At 51.5% G+C, this 17,218-nt stretch overlaps 1 protein-coding gene across 2 annotated transcripts in view; it reads left to right on the top strand.

The window, feature by feature from the left end:
* CMAS (cytidine monophosphate N-acetylneuraminic acid synthetase) overlaps positions 1-17,218 on the top strand; it is a 175,699-nt gene that overhangs the window by 65,345 nt on the left and 93,136 nt on the right. For both annotated transcript variants that reach the window (XM_086920423.1, XM_086920430.1), the window contains exons 4-5: positions 5,708-5,863; positions 6,946-7,076. In XM_086920423.1, coding sequence (XP_086776549.1) covers positions 5,708-5,863; positions 6,946-7,076 — 287 coding nt within the window. The remainder of the gene's footprint in view (positions 1-5,707; positions 5,864-6,945; positions 7,077-17,218) is intronic.

The following is a 17,218-nucleotide window of genomic DNA, read 5'->3' as shown; positions in this document are numbered from 1 at the left end:
AGTGAGTGTGCAGAGTAGTGAGTGTGCAGAGTAGTGAGTGTGCAGAGTAGTGAGTGTGCAGAGTAGTGAGTGTGCAGAGTAGTGAGTGTGCAGAGTAGTGAGTGTGCAGAGTAGTGAGTGTGCAGAGTAGTGAGTGTGCAGAGTAGTGAGTGTGCAGAGTAGTGAGTGTGCAGAGTAGTGAGTGTGCAGAGTAGTGAGTGTGCAGAGTAGTGAGTGTGCAGAGTAGTGAGTGTGCAGAGTAGTGAGTATTGGCAATGTAAATGACAATGCCATTTATTTATGATTTAAAGAAAAAAAAAGAAATGTCATGAGCAATGCCAATTGCTCTACCTTTAATGATGCCGAGACCATTGCATTGCAAATGCTTGTTTTTTAAGCAATATACCGTTACATCCACCAGACCCTTCTGGTTGTGGGGATATACAGGACTGAGCAACCCAGAGCCAATAACTGAGAAGTCTTGCAATATTTTTTATTGTGTACGGGGTATATAGCAATTTATTTGGGAAAATAAAAGCACTGACAAATGGGTAAGAAGGACACCTATGTATTTCCGAAATGGGAACAAAATATAGAGTTTAGAAACAGTAGCTATTTGCACATCACCGAAATTGTGGATACCAATACTAGCATGTGAATTATAGGACATTTTACAAAGTGCCTTGGTTTTTCACATTGTCTTACATTTAGAAGACAGAAAATGCACCGAAAGTCCATAGGTAATCACAGTTGCTCTACGATTCTGTGTTCCCCTTAGTCTCCTGATAAAACTGGTACATCACTTTTGTGGGTAGGCCTAGTGACAGGAAACTGCTCAAAACGCAACATGGACACACCACATTTTTACAGTGAAAACTGACCCTTATTTGTAGCGGATTCTCTGTATGGAAACATTGGGGAAACCACGCACGCTATACCTCACTGGACTCCCCAGGGTGTCTTATTTTCAGAAATGTGTGGGTGTGGTAGGTTTCCCTACATGGCTGCTGAGACAGGGGTCAATAAACCCAGGTGCCCACCATGCCCCCCGCCTGTCATGTGGACTTGACCAACAGAACCACACGAGTGAGGTATAATTTTTATCGGTTGACTTTCGGGAATGCTGGGTGGGTAGAAGTTTGTAGATCTAAGCACATTCCAGAAATTTCTTTCACTGAAATGTGAGGAAAAATTTGTTTTTTTCTTTTTCTTTCGTCGAAGTTGGGGTTTGCGAGGGATTCTGGGTAGCAGAACCTAGTGAACCACACAAGTCACCACATCCTGGAGTCCCCGGGGTGTTTAGTTTTCAAAAATGTTTAAGTTTGCTAGGTTTCCTTAGGTGCCAGCTGAGCTAGGGTCCAAAAGTCACAGCTAGGCACTTTGCCAAAACAGGGTCAGTTATAACTGGAAAGATTTGATGTGTACACGTTTCGTTTTGGGCAGTTTCCTGTTGCTGGCACTATGCCTACCCACGCAAGTGTGGTACCATTTTTATCTGAAGTCTTGGGGGGTATGCTTGGTTGGTGGAAGTTTGTTGCTCTCCTTAGATTCAGAGTCACAAAAGTCACCCCATCTAGGATTCCCCTTGATGCCTAGTTTAAAGAAATATGCAGATTTGCTATGGTTCCCAGGGTGCCAGATGCTCTAGGACCCAAAATCCACAGGTAGGCACATTCCGAAAAAAAGATGGTGCCTACTGGGCTTTCTGTCACCCTGGGGAGGAGGGCTCTTGCCCCGGTGTGCCTCCAAGAAGGGGGGCAGAAAGACTGCGGCTATTTTTTGGGGGTTGGGAGCATTGGTATACATATCTTGGGCAACCCCCTAACCCCCCCCCCCCCCCCTCTGAACTTTAAAAAAAGTGTACCTGGTGGGCTTTCTTGCCCCCTCCACCCCTCCACTCGGGGGCAGATAAGGGGCTATTGCCCCTATTTGCCTCCTTGGGGGCAGAAAGACTGTGGCAATTCTCGCTTCCGGGTTGATTGGACTACGGCCGAGACATGGGGTCTCCTTCTCTTGAATCTTGACACTTATCCCGTGTCTTTGAAGATTGTCTGGCCATTCTACAAGCTCCACGATCGTGAGTGTGTTTTATCTCTAATTTCACCACACTGGGTGTTCGAAGATTAATAATGTGTCGAATATTGTATAAAAAAAAACCCTGGTGCCAAGTGGCCTTTCTGCCCCCCTGGAGGCAGATCAGGGTCTACTGCCCCCATGTGCCACCTGGGGTGGGGGGGGGGGGGCAGAAAGACTGGCATTTTTGGGGGGTGGTTAGTGGCACCGGCATACCCATTCTGGGCAGCCTCCACCCCTACGTATATAAATAAATTAAAAATCCCTGGTGCCTACTGGGCTTACTGCCCCCCCCCGGGAGGTATTGCCCCCATCTGCCTTTGGGGGGGGGGGGGCAGTAAGTCTTTTGCCCTTTTTGGGGCAGCCCCACCCCTGGCCTATAAAAAAATTCCTGGTGTCTATGGTGCTTTCTGCCCCCCAGGGGTGCCAGAAAGAGTGGCTGTGGCAAAATTAATTGGGGGAGCAAAGGCCCTTGCCCAACGGGCCTCTGTCACCCCTCCCCCGCCTCCTCCCCCCCCCCCCCCCCCACCCCCTCCCCCGGTGGCTAGATCCCTGCTTGGAGATAGCTCGCGTGGGGCAATCACCAAGCAGGGATCCACTAGGGAAGGGTACCATTGGAAAGGGGAGATTCTCTCTGTTCCCACGATACCCCTCCCAAGTGTTTCGGTGCTCAGGGACTGAGAATGCCCCATCATTGCGGTGAAAATTTTAAAAACTGCATCAGGAGGGTGGGGAAGCTCTTCCACCCCCCTTACACGGCCAAAACAAAAAAAGGAAATCCCTCTGCTGTCTGCAGCAGAGGGATTTTTTGCCCCTGTACTCATGACGGAAATAGAACCGTCAGGAGCACTGGCGCTCCTGACAGAACCATTCTGTCATGAGCACCGAAGGGGTAAAAAAATAGGAAATTAAGCATCTGTACTTTTATTTTTCTTAGTATTTACACTTTGAGTGCTCACATAGGTGCTGTCCATGCTCATGTAGGTTTTGTCCCATTTAAGGGCACTAACACTGCAGTGTACATTATGCCTCAATCTCACTAAAGCTATCCGTTCTGTTTTTTGCTCGACTAAAGAGTATCTCTGGAATAACAAAAATACGCTAAATGTAGTGAGCAAGACAACAAAAACAATTGGAATTTAAACATTTTACCCAATCTCTCTTGATTACTTATAGTTGTCATTTAACAAAACACAATACAACAACATTTCCTTCCTAAGTTCTAATCTGAAATCTATGTGGCTCTCCTATTAGGAGACCATTACCGTAAATACTCAAAGTTTAGCGGTGTGGGAGAGGGACTACCCCACCGCCAAACCTGTGTGCGCACCTCCCGTCAGATTGACTTTATCAGTCACTGGCAGGTGGTTCTGTCGCTTTCCTGCAGCATGCCTATGAAATAGACATGGAAATGGGAACATCAAAGGCAATACCTGCATGGACTGGTGCCGTCCATGCCGTGGAGGTATGGGTCTGCATGCACACAGGAGGGCACTACATGTGCCCCTTTGCATGCACCCCATGGCCCAGAGTCAATTGGGTGCCAAGTAAGCCCCCCTTTCTTCTCTGCCACGGCTTTAATGGAGGAGAAACCATCAAGAAAACCACCTGCAGGTACCACCAAGCATATTACTGCCTTAATACCGCTGTGCCACCACCAGGGATCTCTGATTCCTGGTGGTTGCGGCAGTGCAATGTTGGTCCGACCGCCCTAGTTGTAAAAGGGCGGTCGGAAGACCTCCACAGCCCCCCACACCAACGTCTGGCATTCCGTGGACTGCCAGGCTCTGAATCAGACCTTTAATCATCATCAGTTAGTCTCTTTCGTCCGTGCTTGTCTTTCTTAGCACTCCCAGTCACGGAAGAGAGAAACACACGACTGCACATCTATCTCTGCACATCAGCAAGGCTTTGCGCTCTCGTACTAGTGAGCGCATGGATTCTGCCTTAAAATTGAAGTTTCTCCCTTAACCAAAAATGGTGGCTGACTGAGACAGTGCTCTGCCTACACACGCAGGCTCGTGGTTGGAATTGTGCACATGCATGCTGATGTGGCCTCGGGGTTGCCAGTAAACAGCCTGGCAAGATGTGAACATAGAGTTTGTGCGACAAGAGATACACCCCCTTCTGGTTTTAATTAGTTTGAAGAGGCACAGGTTTGAAAACACCTCGTACGGTTGTATAATGTTTGAGGGTCCTAGCACACAGCTGCAAAAGTGCCTGTGCAGATTGGATACCCTGATACAGTAGGTTTTTGGCCCCTGACAGTTTAGAATACCTGGTATTAGTCACTTGCAGCCTGCGCATGTTCAGAGCCCTCCCGTACACCTTCCTCCCACGGAGGTACTCTGGAGGCAACGTGGGTATAATTGCCTTGTATAAATGAACTGGACAAGGACCCTTGCTTCTGTCTCACTTTCATAGCTTCCATTCGAACCCTTAATATGGGCTAAAACTTCTCGTCAATTATCATGCATCAAGTCCAATTAGCTAAAACCTCTATCCAGACGCTTCCTCTAGTTCCTCTTCACAGCCCTCTTCCGCTGACTGATGCAAATTGATTTCATGAAGCCCTTAGCAGGTATGGAACATCATATGCTGTCAAGAATGCCTACAAGTCAGGCCTGTGGAAGGTGGCAGGACGTCACCTCCTGGAATATCTCCAAGTGCAAAAGTCTGTATGGTTGGTATATAGGTTCCTGTAGTCAGAACGTGCATGTCATTGGCAGTGTATGTTTCTGGTCGGTAAGATTACAAATGCTCCAATTCAACAGATAATGGGAAAGTACATCAAACTCGGGAATAAATCCATGAAGAGCTCTGATATCCAGTGGTTCCTAGGTGCCGTTTCACTCGGCATCACACCTGAGCACCACCTCATCATAAGTACAATACAATTTCAGCATCGGCACATCCCCATGTATGCATCAGCACTGCAACATCAGTTCACCACTACCAACGCAGCCCCACCTCAGCAGCAATTCGGCACCAACGCAGCACTACTTCAGCATCAATGCAGCACCAACTCATCGGCGCAGAATCACGTCAGCACTACACAAATTCAACTGAGCACCAGTGCAGCACCACGACCTCAGCATAACTCCGTACCACAGCATCACTCTACGCCGCAACATCAGACCTCAGCACCTCAGTATCGCTCTGCATCCCCTCCACACCAGCTCACCACCACCTCAGTCAGCCCTCGGGATGTGGAATCTAATCTGTTGATTCTCCCCTAACGTCCGTCCGCTGCTCGTGTTATATTTCAGATATTGTTTGCCCACTTCCACCCCCTAAATAAAAGCTATAACAAACAAGTTAAAGAACAGGCAGGAAGAAGTTGCCAGCATTGCAAGTACCAAAAACTGAAAAACATTTTAATGTTAATTCTTTTTCTAATAGGGTCGTTCAGTTGTACATATGTCTCTTTGTTTTGTATATATATATATATATATATATATATACAAAAATGCTTATAACACTTTTATATTGTAACTTTTCAACATGCTGCACAGTAGGCACACTGCTCTACAACAAAGCTTAAACATTGACAAAGTCAATAGCGCTGGCTAAATTCTTGTAAAGTCCCAAAGGTGAGACCTTTGGCTATGCCAGTGCTCGTTTCATTTATGTATTTCCTGATCTGTCTTTTTAGAGATCGATATCATTGGAAACATTCAAGGCACTTCTCCCTGTCTACACCCTAAGCACCTCAAGGATGTAATAAGAATGTTTTTAGAGGAAGGCTACGAGTCGGTCTTCTCTGTTGTGAGGCGACATCAGTTTCGATGGGAAGAATTAAGCGACAAAGGTAATTACATTAAATGTTAAAGAGTGCTACAAAGAACAGAGGTGCGGTCCACGAGATACATAACATCATTGAGTTGCTTAGATTTTTTTTTCTGTACTACAATTCATATGTGCCTTTAGAACCCCTTTAAACTGCTACTGTTTCTTAGTGCATCACATTAAACTGGTTGTAAAGCCATCCTTCTCTTGTGTTAGTGCAGAATACCACGTTATCTCTTTTGTTCCGTTTCAATCTTCCAACCATGTCATAATACCATTCTTACACTTAGTTGTTATAAAGTATTTGTTTCATTCTGTTCATTTTAGAACTTTACATGGCATCTATCCATGCTTGTACATATTCAGACGACAGTCTTCTTTTCATGGCTCTGATCACAGCTTGGTGCTGTTTCTTTTGTTCTCCAGTCTCCTGTAAAGCGTCTTCCCTGAAACCTGTCATTTTCCCTACAATTAATACAGCCTACGCACCTAGGCCATAACATATTCTCCCATTTACATTATGTAGTTTTTATTCTGAGGGTGCCTCTGTTTCTAGTATATGTGCTTCCTTTCTTACCCTGCAAATTTTTTTCTAATATTCTCAATCTACATTGAGGTCAGTCATACCCTTTTTTTTTACCAAACCTCCAGTTCTCCTGTTATCGTATCTATGCATCTCACTATAACAAGGCATGCTGCACTCCTATCTGCCGCCGTCCCTACATTCTAAAGTGGCAAACAGCACACCAACCATTCAGTTCCGGGTGCCCTCTGCCTCATCTGCTCAGCAATTGCAGTTGCTAGATTACATTTTAGTTTGCTGCCAAATAATCTTCCTAGCGGTTGGAAGTTAAGCGTTCCGGAGATAAGAGTAGGATAGTTAATATAGCAACATCTGTACAGTTACTCTGAAGTTTCTCCATTTAGATTATGGAAGAACGTTTAAAGCCGAGTTAAAAAACCATTACTTTTTCTCTCGAATATAGCATTAATGTCCTAACAATCGTCCTTGAGGAATTTACACACAAAGTTCCATTGACGCAAAATAGAAGCAAACTTGAATCCGTGCTTGAGTAACTTTCATTGTTTATCTTTCTGTTTTAGTCACTGTGACAAGGCCTCTAAATTTCAATCCAGCAAAGCGCCCACGTCGACAAGACTGGCCTGGAGAACTCTGTGAAAATGGGTCTTTTTACTTTGCTACAACGGATCTAATAAAAAGAGGTTTTATACAGGTTAGTGCTTTTATGCTGTTTGAAGAGTGTGATGTCGCTTAGAGATGAGACGCCATAAACAAGTAGGCGCAGTCTAAATTTATGGCCCACTGTATCTTTGGATTTTGAAAGATTGCTAGGCACATCAGTCGAATTCCTTTTATATGTTAGATAAGTGCCACATGGGGACACCAGCAATAAACTTTCCATTATGAAGATCAACGGTTTAAAGGTTTAGGTTGTACTCGCCCTGAAAAAAAAACCTTGATTCATCAAAGTATTCTTCTGCTCTCTAGAAGGTGTCTTATAAAATTAAAATAGCTTTGAAGGCGGCTATCCGTTTTCTAAAATAGGCCTGGCAAGGGTGGCTCCTCCACAAATATTCCCAAGTATGAATACACTGAAAGCTTTGCTGGGACTCCGTTCTGAAATAATGTAGTAAATGAATAAGAAGCAGAATCCCGAAGAATATCATTTGGATAGCAGCAGCTCTTTAGGTGCCTGCATACTTTAAACAAGCATTTACAATGCAATGGTCTCGGCATCATTAAAGGTAGAGCTATTGGCATTGCTCATGACATTTCTTTTTTTTTCTTTAAATCATAAATAAATGGCATTGTCATTTACATTGCCAATACACAGCACTCTGCACTCAACAGCACTCACTACTCTGCACCTGCACTCACTACTCTGCACCTGCACTCACTACTCTGCACCTGCACTCACTACTCTGCACCTGCACTCACTACTCTGCACCTGCACTCACAACTCTGCGCACTCACAACTCTGCGCACTCACAACTCTGCGCACTCACAACTCTGCGCACTCACAACTCTGCGCACTCACAACTCTGCGCACTCACAACTTTACCGCCTGCTTTCAAAGAGGAAGCAGTTTCCATTCTAAGGAGCTCTGACAGTCTTATAGTGTTGAAGATGTCAGCAATGTGAAGCCACTTCTTGCCATATGCTTACAATTTGGTGAGTGTTGGTTTGGATTGGAGTCCTACAGTCCATCCACAACATCAAATACACAGTGGCACAAGTGTCAATGAGGGATGATGTATAGTTGCCACCTTGGTTTTGTTTGTTTCTCACGCCTGCCACTTTTTGTAAGAGCTGAAACGAGGTGCAGGCTTTAGGCAACTAGGTGTTTTAGAGATTTCAGTGATTTTATATGTTAGTTACAATTACAGGTTGTGTGCGCAAACCTAAGGATCCCTCAATTGACAAATGCCAAGGGGCTGTTTGGATGTAGGAATAAATCACAAATTGCACATGCCTCAAATCCATTTAAAAGAGCAGTCATGATAAAGAGTAGCATGTTGATGAAGAAAACTTTAAGGGGTGCGGAATTGAAATGCGTGGAGGTGGTCATCAGGGATGAGAAGCAAATAGCATGGCTTAAGAATTAATGTAAAGTGGGGCTGGCGTGGCGCCTTCTCCACAAACTGTGTCTGTTACCACCTTTTGCTTTTTTCCCCATGCTCAGCATTAAGGGTAGAAGTGGTCAAATACAACTCCACTTTCACTTGTGAAAATTTCCCGAGGCATATGGGACTGACTCACTTAATATCCGAAAGTCTGGGAAACATCTCCAGAATAACGTCAGCTACTTACACCACTCTGCTTATTTTTCGGATAGGTTTGGGGGGGGAGAGACTCGCGCGGGGGGGGAGAGACTCGCGCGGGGTGGGGGGGGGGGGGAGAGGCTCGCGCGGGGTGGGGGGGGAACGGGAGAGACGCGCGGGGGGGGGGGGGAACGGGAGAGACGCGCGCGGGGGGGGACGGGAGAGACTCGCGCGGGGGGGGGGGGACGGGAGAGACTCGCGCGGGGGGGGGGGGGGACACGGGAGAGACTCGCGCGCGGGGGGGGGGGGACGGGAGAGACTCGCGCGGGGGGGGGGAACGGGAGAGACTCGCGCGGGGGGGGGAACGGGAGAGACTCGCGCGGGGGGGGGAACGGGAGAGACTCGCGCGGGGGGGGGGACGGGAGAGACTCGCGCGGGGGGGGGGGAACGGGAGAGACTCGCGCGGGGGGGGGGGGGGAACGGGAGAGACTCGCGCGGGGGGGGGGGGGGAACGGGAGAGACGCGCGGGGGGGGGAAAATGGGAGAGAGGCGCGCGGGGGGGAAATGGGAGAGACGCGCGGGGGGGGGGAAATGGGAGAGACGCGCGGGGGGGGGGAAATGGGAGAGACGCGGGGGGGGGGAAATGGGAGAGACGCGCGGGGGGGGGGAAATGGGAGAGACGCGCGGGGGGGGGAAATGGGAGAGACGCGCGGGGGGGGAATGGGAGAGACGCGCGGGGGGGGAAATGGGAGAGACGCGCGGGGGGGGGAAATGGGAGAGACGCGCGTGCGGGGGGGGATGGGAGAGGCGCGCGCGCGGGGGGGGGGATGGGAGAGACGCGCGCGGGGGGGGGGATGGGAGAGACGCGCGCGGGGGGGGGGGATGGGAGAGACGAAGACGCGCGGGGGGGGATGGGAGAGACGCGGGGGGGGGATGGGAGAGACGCGCGCGGGGGGGGGATGGGAGAGACGCGCGCGGGGGGGGGGATGGGAGAGACGCGCGCGGGGGGGGGGATGGGAGAGACGCGCGGGGGGGGGGAAATGGGAGAGACGCGCGTGCGGGGGGGGGGTGTGGGAGAGACGCGCGCGGGGGGATGGGAGAGACGCGCGCGGGGGGGGGGATGGGAGAGACGAAGACGCGCGGGGGGGGGATGGGAGAGACGCGCGGGGGGGGATGGGAGAGACGCGCGGGGGGGATGGGAGAGACGCGGGGGGGGGGATGGGAGAGACGCGCGGGGGGGGGAATGGGAGAGACGCGCGGGGGGGGATGGGAGAGACGCGCGGGGGGGGATGGGAGAGACGCGCGCGGGGGGGGATGGGAGAGACGCGCGCGGGGGGATGGGAGAGACGCGCGGGGGGGATGGGAGAGACGCGCGGGGGGGGGGATGGGAGAGACGCGCGGGGGGGCTGGGAGAGACGCGCGGGGGGGCTGGGAGAGACGCGCGGGGGGGGATGGGAGAGACGCGCGGGGGGGGGGATGGGAGAGACGCGCGCGGGGGGGGATGGGGAGAGACGCGCGCGGGGGGGATGGGAGAGACGCGCGGGGGGGGGGATGGGAGAGACGCGCGGGGGGGGGATGGGAGAGACGCGCGGGGGGGATGGGAGAGACGCGCGGGGGGGATGGGAGAGACGCGCGGGGGGGGATGGGAGAGACGCGCGGGGGGGGATGGGAGAGACGCGCGGGGGGGGATGGGAGAGACGCGCGGGGGGGGGGGATGGGAGAGACGCGCGGGGGGGGGGATGGGAGAGACGCGCGGGGGGGGGGGATGGGAGAGACGCGCGGGGGGGGTGGGAGAGACGCGCGGGGGGGGATGGGAGAGACGCGCGGGGGGGGATGGGAGAGACGCGCGGGGGGGGGATGGGAGAGACGCGCGGGGGGGGGGGATGGGAGAGACGCGCGGGGGGGGGATGGGAGAGACGCGCGGGGGGGGGGATGGGAGAGACGCGCGGGGGGGGATGGGAGAGACGCGCGGGGGGGGATGGGAGAGACGCGCGGGGGGGGATGGGAGAGACGCGCGGGGGGGGATGGGAGAGACGCGCGCGGGGGGGGGGATGGGAGAGACGCGCGCGGGGGGGGGGATGGGAGAGACGCGCGCGGGGGGGGGGGATGGGAGAGACGCGCGCGGGGGGGGATGGGAGAGACGCGCGCGGGGGGGGGGATGGGAGAGACGCGCGCGGGGGGGGGACGGGAGAGACGCGCGGGGGGGGGACGGGAGAGACGCGCGGGGGGGGGACGGGAGAGACGCGCGGGGGGGGGACGGGAGAGACGCGCGGGGGGGGGACGGGAGAGACGCGCGGGGGGGGGGGACGGGAGAGACGCGCGGGGGGGGGACGGGAGAGACGCGCGGGGGGGGACGGGAGAGACGCGCGGGGGGGGACGGGAGAGACGCGCGGGGGGGGGACGGGAGAGACGCGCGGGGGGGGGACGGGAGAGACGCGCGGGGGGGGACGGGAGAGACGCGCGGGGGGGGACGGGAGAGACGCGCGGGGGGGGACGGGAGAGACGCGCGGGGGGGGACGGGAGAGACGCGCGGGGGGACGGGAGAGACGCGCGGGGGGGGGGACGGGAGAGACGCGCGGGGGGGGGACGGGAGAGACGCACGGGGGGGGCACGGGAGAGACGCGCGGGGGGGGGACGGGAGAGACGCGCGGGGGGGGGGGACGGGAGAGACGCGCGGGGGGGGGGGACGGGAGAGACGCGCGCGGGGGGGGGGAGACGCGCGCGCGCGGGGGGGGGACGGGAGAGACGCGCGGGGGGGGACGGGGGAGACGCGCGGGGGGGGGGGACGGGGGAGACGCGCGGGGAAGACGGGAGAGACTCTCGCGGGGGGGAGACTCGCGGGGGGGGGAGACTCGCGGGGGGGGGAGACTCGCGGGGGGGGAGACTCTCGCGGGGGGGGAGACTCTCGCGGGGGGGGGAGACTCTCGCGGGGGGGAGACTCTCGCGGGGGGGGAGACTCTCGCGGGGGGAGTGACTTGCGGGGGGGGAGGGGGGAGAGAGACTCGGGGGGGGGGGTGAGGGGGGAGAGAGACTCGGGGGGAGAGACTTGAGCGGGGGGGAGAGAGACTCGAGCGGGGGGGGGAGAGAGACTCGAGCGGGGGGAGGAAGTGTTGCAGATGAGAGCGGGGTCCTCGCAGGTCAGTTTCTTTTCCACAGACAGCTCATATCAGACTTTAGGAAGACATGGGATTTGCCGGACAGAGAACCCAAAACGCACCCCACACTACATGCGATACTAAACATGGGCGCAGGGCAACACATCATATGGCTATGGAGATCTACCATAGATCTCATGTGCGTGCCATTAACGAGGCTCCGATTAAAATGGGAGGAAGAATTCGATCAGGCACTGCACGATAATGAATGGCTCACAGCCCTAGCGCACCATAAATAAGTGTTGCGTAACCATTGCTTCAAAACATCCCATTCAACATACTACATTGTGCATATCTCACACTGGAGCAACTAAAGTGTTTCTTCCCTGCAACAGTTTGAATGCCCATGCTGCCACATGCCCGACGGCACATTTGTCGATATGTTATGGACATGCCCCACACTGCAGATTTACTGGGCGGGAGTACACACCATGATACTGACAATCACAGGCCTGATGGGCCTCACCACATGGGAGACCAGCGCCTTGGGGATATTCCTGCATCACCAACAGAAAAACATAGAAACTCGTTTTGCGATACTGGCCCTGATCCTAGCAAAGCATCACATTCCATTGCCGTTTACCTACAAGTACGCCGATTGTAGCATGGAGGGGGGCAGTCGCGAAATGGGGAGCCGCAGAAAAAGATGCAATCAGACTGGAGGAGGCACGCAGAACGAGACGCCGCCCCATATTCATGGAGTGGTCAATGCTACTTCACAGTTTTCAAACAGATACAAGACACCCCTGCAAAAATCCCAACAGCTACTCAGGCAGTGCCAAGTCCCACAACACCCCACCCGAGCGGGTCCTACCCCTCCCCCTACCTCCAATGGAACTCCATGTTTGTCCCGCCGAGAGAGTTACACCTGGTGTTACTTAGACTAGTAATAACTGCATGGTACCACAAGCCCGGATGCTCTCATTCCTTGCTTTATCCCCCTGAGTTATATCCCCCAGTTAGTTTAAATGAAACTGATTTCTTCTGACTTGACACAAGAACAGCAGGGGTACACCAACAAGGCCCAAGAATCAAGCAGTCCACTACGAGACCTAAGAAACGATTAAGAACACATATTAGGTGTGCTGGACAATGCACTCCTAGACAATTCATCACCTTATTATCATACAACGGTAATGCAATGCACTGAAAGCTAAAACAACGTAAATGGTGCAGAAATGTATGTACCCTGGTTGAATATGAAAAATCCAACAAAAAGGGTTACACAAAAAGGGGGGGGGGGGCACACTACAAAGGAAAGTCAAGGTGGCGGGAATTTCACAGATGAAAAAGAAAAAAAAACAATAAAACAAAGCATAAAAATCAAAACGCAAAAAAAAGGTGCAATTAGGTATAACAGCTTTAAATAAAGCAGGAACTTCCTTGTAGTGGAAACAATGAAATTACTATTATCTTTCATGAAAACATAATGAGCTACCGCAGTCTTTAAAAGTTTCTTAAATGAGTAGGGTCTGATTCAATTATTTGTATACTTAGCACTGGGGCACCACTTACTGATTTTATTTTACTTAAACGTAAATTATGTCTGGGCTGTTTTTTATCCAGCCAAATGAACCGTTTTTCCTGAGTTTGGCCGAGTGGTTTTAACAAAATAAAAAAATAAAAGTACATGTTGCCATCTTGGGAAATGTTTTTGGGATCTCGTACGTGAATGAAAATATCCTACTTGTTATGTATACCAGAGAGAATTTCATGGTGATGAGCCTATTGTATAAGTTCCATACGACAAACAGCACCCTATGCCCACTAAAAAAAAAAAAACACAACCATTCGAGTTTCACCACAGAGAAAAATTATCGTACCAGAGTCATACTTGGCAAAGTGCTGCCAAGTCAATGATACTATTGTGGATCAAACTAGATTAATACCTATAAACATGTAAATAATACTAATCTAAACATGGCACACTTGTACATCGCAGCATAATACAGCTACTCGGTTTGGGATATGTAAAGAAAATATACCCTCACTGCGCAATAGGCAGGAGGGGGGCGGGAGAGACTCGCGGAGGGGGGCGGGAGAGACTCGCGGAGGGGGGCGGGAGAGACTCGCGGAGGGGGACGGGAGAGACTCGCGGAGGGGGACGGGAGAGACTCGCGGAGGGGGGGACGGGAGAGACTTGCGGGGGGGGGGAGACTCGCCGGGGGGGGGGGACGGGAGAGACTCGCGGGGGGGGGACGGGAGAGACTCGCGGGGGGGGGACGGGACGGGAGAGACTCGCGGGGGGGACGGGAGAGACTCGGGGGGGGTGGGGGGGGACAGGAGAGACTCTCGCGGGGGGGTAGAGACACTCGCGGGGGGTGAGACACTCGCGGGGGGTAGAGACTCTCGGGGGAGGGGGGGAGGAGACTCGGGGGGGGGGGAGGGGGGGGAGAGACTCGAGCGGGGGGAGAGAGACCAGCATAAGCAGGCAATAGAGCGAAGACACCTACCACAGCGGGAGCCACGAACAGCGGAAGGGGGCGGGAGGGGGGACAACGGGAGCCACGAATGGCGGGAGGGGGCGGGAGCCACGAACAGTGATACGCCGAGACCGGCTGAGCCCACGGGACATGTCATGAGTGCACGCAGAGCTTCAAAGGGCCCCCGCGCGCCCGCTCCTTTATCTCTGACATCAGCCACTCTGCTAATGGAAAGAAAAATAAAACGGCAAAAACAAAACATGGAAAGAAAAATAAAACGGCAAAAACAAAACGGTGGCCACAACGACTTTCGGATTCGGGGCGGGAACGAGGACAGCGGAAGCATGCGACCTACCTCATGTACAACAAACAGCTTAATGGCGGCCGGCGCTCCTGAAATTTTTCGGAATTGGGGGCGTGGTTTTGATGTTCTGAGTGACGGACAACGTCACTGTCTAAAGAACATCAAAAATGACGCCCCCAAATCCGAAAAGGACGGGGCTACATTGGAGTGACTGATCTCTCCTCCAATGGCTGGCCTCCGTTTAGGAAGCCAGCCAATGAAGGAGAGATGGGGCACGGAGGCGGGACCTTCGGCGCTACTCAGACTCATTAAATCTCCGGCCTAAGACTGCGCAAGCGCAGCCTTTTAGGCCTTCGACCTAAAAAAGCATTGTCCAAGCCAATCGGTCAGGTGTTTGACACCAGCCTTTTGGGATTGGCAATTCTGGTATAGTTCTGTCATGGTTTATGCAAAACCTAATTCTTGGGGAGGCAGCTGGACCATCCTCGATCTAAAAAAGAAAATTTAAATAAACTAATTGTCTAAAGCCAAAAACATGTTTTTGGTTTAAAATTTTTAAAAAAGTGCACATTTCCATATTTGTCCCTGGTGCTGAAGGGTATTGCTTTGTGTGTGGATATGCTTCCTGTGAAAGGGCAGCCTGCTGTAACTCAGTGAAATCAGCCAGTGGCTGAAATGTGCAAAGCCACTGCCCCATGATGCACACTCCAGTGGCTGGAAGAAAATGTGACTGACACAAAAGATTAATGGTTGAAGCCTGGGCGAAAATCATTTGACGTAATTATGTTCGACACATAATTTGAGTAAAATCAAAAGGTCTTGGCTATCATCAGACCAAAAAAAGCCAACCCGTCGGGAGTTGGCTGCCAGTCTATTTTCATGCTTTTTGTAAGATTTTTGTAACACTTTTTTACAAACGGAAACTCCTGCAAAGGCAGATAGGAAGTGAGGCTTGCCAAGATAGATGGAGAGGCCTGCAAAGACAAATAGAGGCTTGTTTTGATAGTGTGCATTGACCGATAGATAGGGCATCATAAATAGAGATGGTTGCATCGCTGGGGACGGTTGCATCGCTGGGGACGGTTGCATCGCAAAGATAGATGATAGATAGGGTTGCCATACATAGATTTGCAAGGATAGGCAGAGCTGTAAAGATAGATACATAGATTGTGATAGAGCGCAGATTCACCTGCTCGTTTTACCATACTCACCCGGGCCCATAAAAGTATACAGACTTTAAACAGGTAAACCTACGCTAATCACAATTTTAATTAACCATTTAGGACCTATACCGTTGACTTATCAATCCTTAGTCACCAGTACCTATAGTCCTAAGGGATCAAGGGACTTGGCATAATAGGCAGTAAATAAACAATTGCTTTCATAAAATAACCATTGACTCAGGAAAGGTTTAAACACTTTTTATCTATGTAAATTCTTAACTGTTAAGAGTCCATACCAATTCAATTAAAGTTCGTTCAATTAGGAAGGAAACGATCAAAGCAAGATGATGTCAAAATATTTTATTACAAGACTTTCTTTAGGCATTGAAACCTAGGAAGGGTAAGAAAAGGGAAACAACACAATGACATACCCACACAAATTAGTATTTACCTAGAACAGTGTGAAAACCAACCCTGACCACGGGCTGGAAAAAAGGACAGGACTCCCGATAGTTCAGGTGCCAACAGGACATGTGCAGACCAGAATCGGGACAAGTACGGACCAAATTGGATCAGGACAAGACCACCGCAGGTCAGGACCGGCACCCACAGCTAAAGTTCAACGCCAGCTTCACAACCCTCTCTGCAGCTCAGTCTGACCCCAATTGGGTTATAAATCTCCTTCCCAGGACCCCGATTGGGTTATCAAATCTTCTGACCGAGAGCTCCTCCAGCACCTCTGCTCTCGATCGCCTATCGAGTGCGTTAGGTCAGTGACAGGTCAGCTATTCGGACAAGCGGACAAATCTAACTAGCTAAGTCTACTTTAGTTATACCATTTTCCAGGGCAGTGTACCCCCCCAATGTTGCAAATGTGTGTATTCCCTCAATTTGATTGGTCAAAAGACGAGGAGAGGTAATCGCACCATACCAGTTCATTTTATTCAAATATTCAACTTGATGTTCCCTCCCATAGTTTCATTTTCCCATGCACTTTTATTCCTTCCAACAATGGATGTTTTAATAACAAATACAATGTATACGAAGATTGGTAAGTTGGGTCAACAGTTCATCTTCCCAGTCGCATTGCAGGCAAGACCAACTGGCACGGTTCCAATGCCATAGCTTGTGGGCTCGGAAGAAATCAGTACATGCGCGTTGAGAGTCTCAAGATGGAGTTCAGCAATGCAACATCAGGACCAAATACGAGCTAGAAGCAAAGTCAAAGAGAAACAATTTTAGAACAAACAATAAATGAATGCACTGCATACCTACACTGTATATCTACTCTATTCCCTTTACTTTATTTTAACTATAGCGTTAATGATTAGGCAGAACGACACGGTTTAGTACGAGCAGGAGTGCAAGAATTAACATGTGAAACATAGAGCAGCCATCTTTAGTTCTAGTGCGCAGAAGCAAAGTTTTCCCACCGAAGCAGAGAATAAGTCATGTCACGTGAGTGTGAAATACACATGCGCATTAAAGATCCCATATTGCCACGGCCATTTTAGATGCTTGAGTTACTGTTAGTAAAAGCACATAGGA

This window comes from Lissotriton vulgaris, chromosome 1_1 (genome assembly GCF_964263255.1).
Source record: "Lissotriton vulgaris chromosome 1_1, aLisVul1.2, whole genome shotgun sequence".
Taxonomy (NCBI): domain Eukaryota; kingdom Metazoa; phylum Chordata; class Amphibia; order Caudata; family Salamandridae; genus Lissotriton; species Lissotriton vulgaris.
The sequence above is the reverse complement of the archived record's forward strand: the minus strand, read 5'-3'. Positions and strand labels throughout refer to the sequence as shown.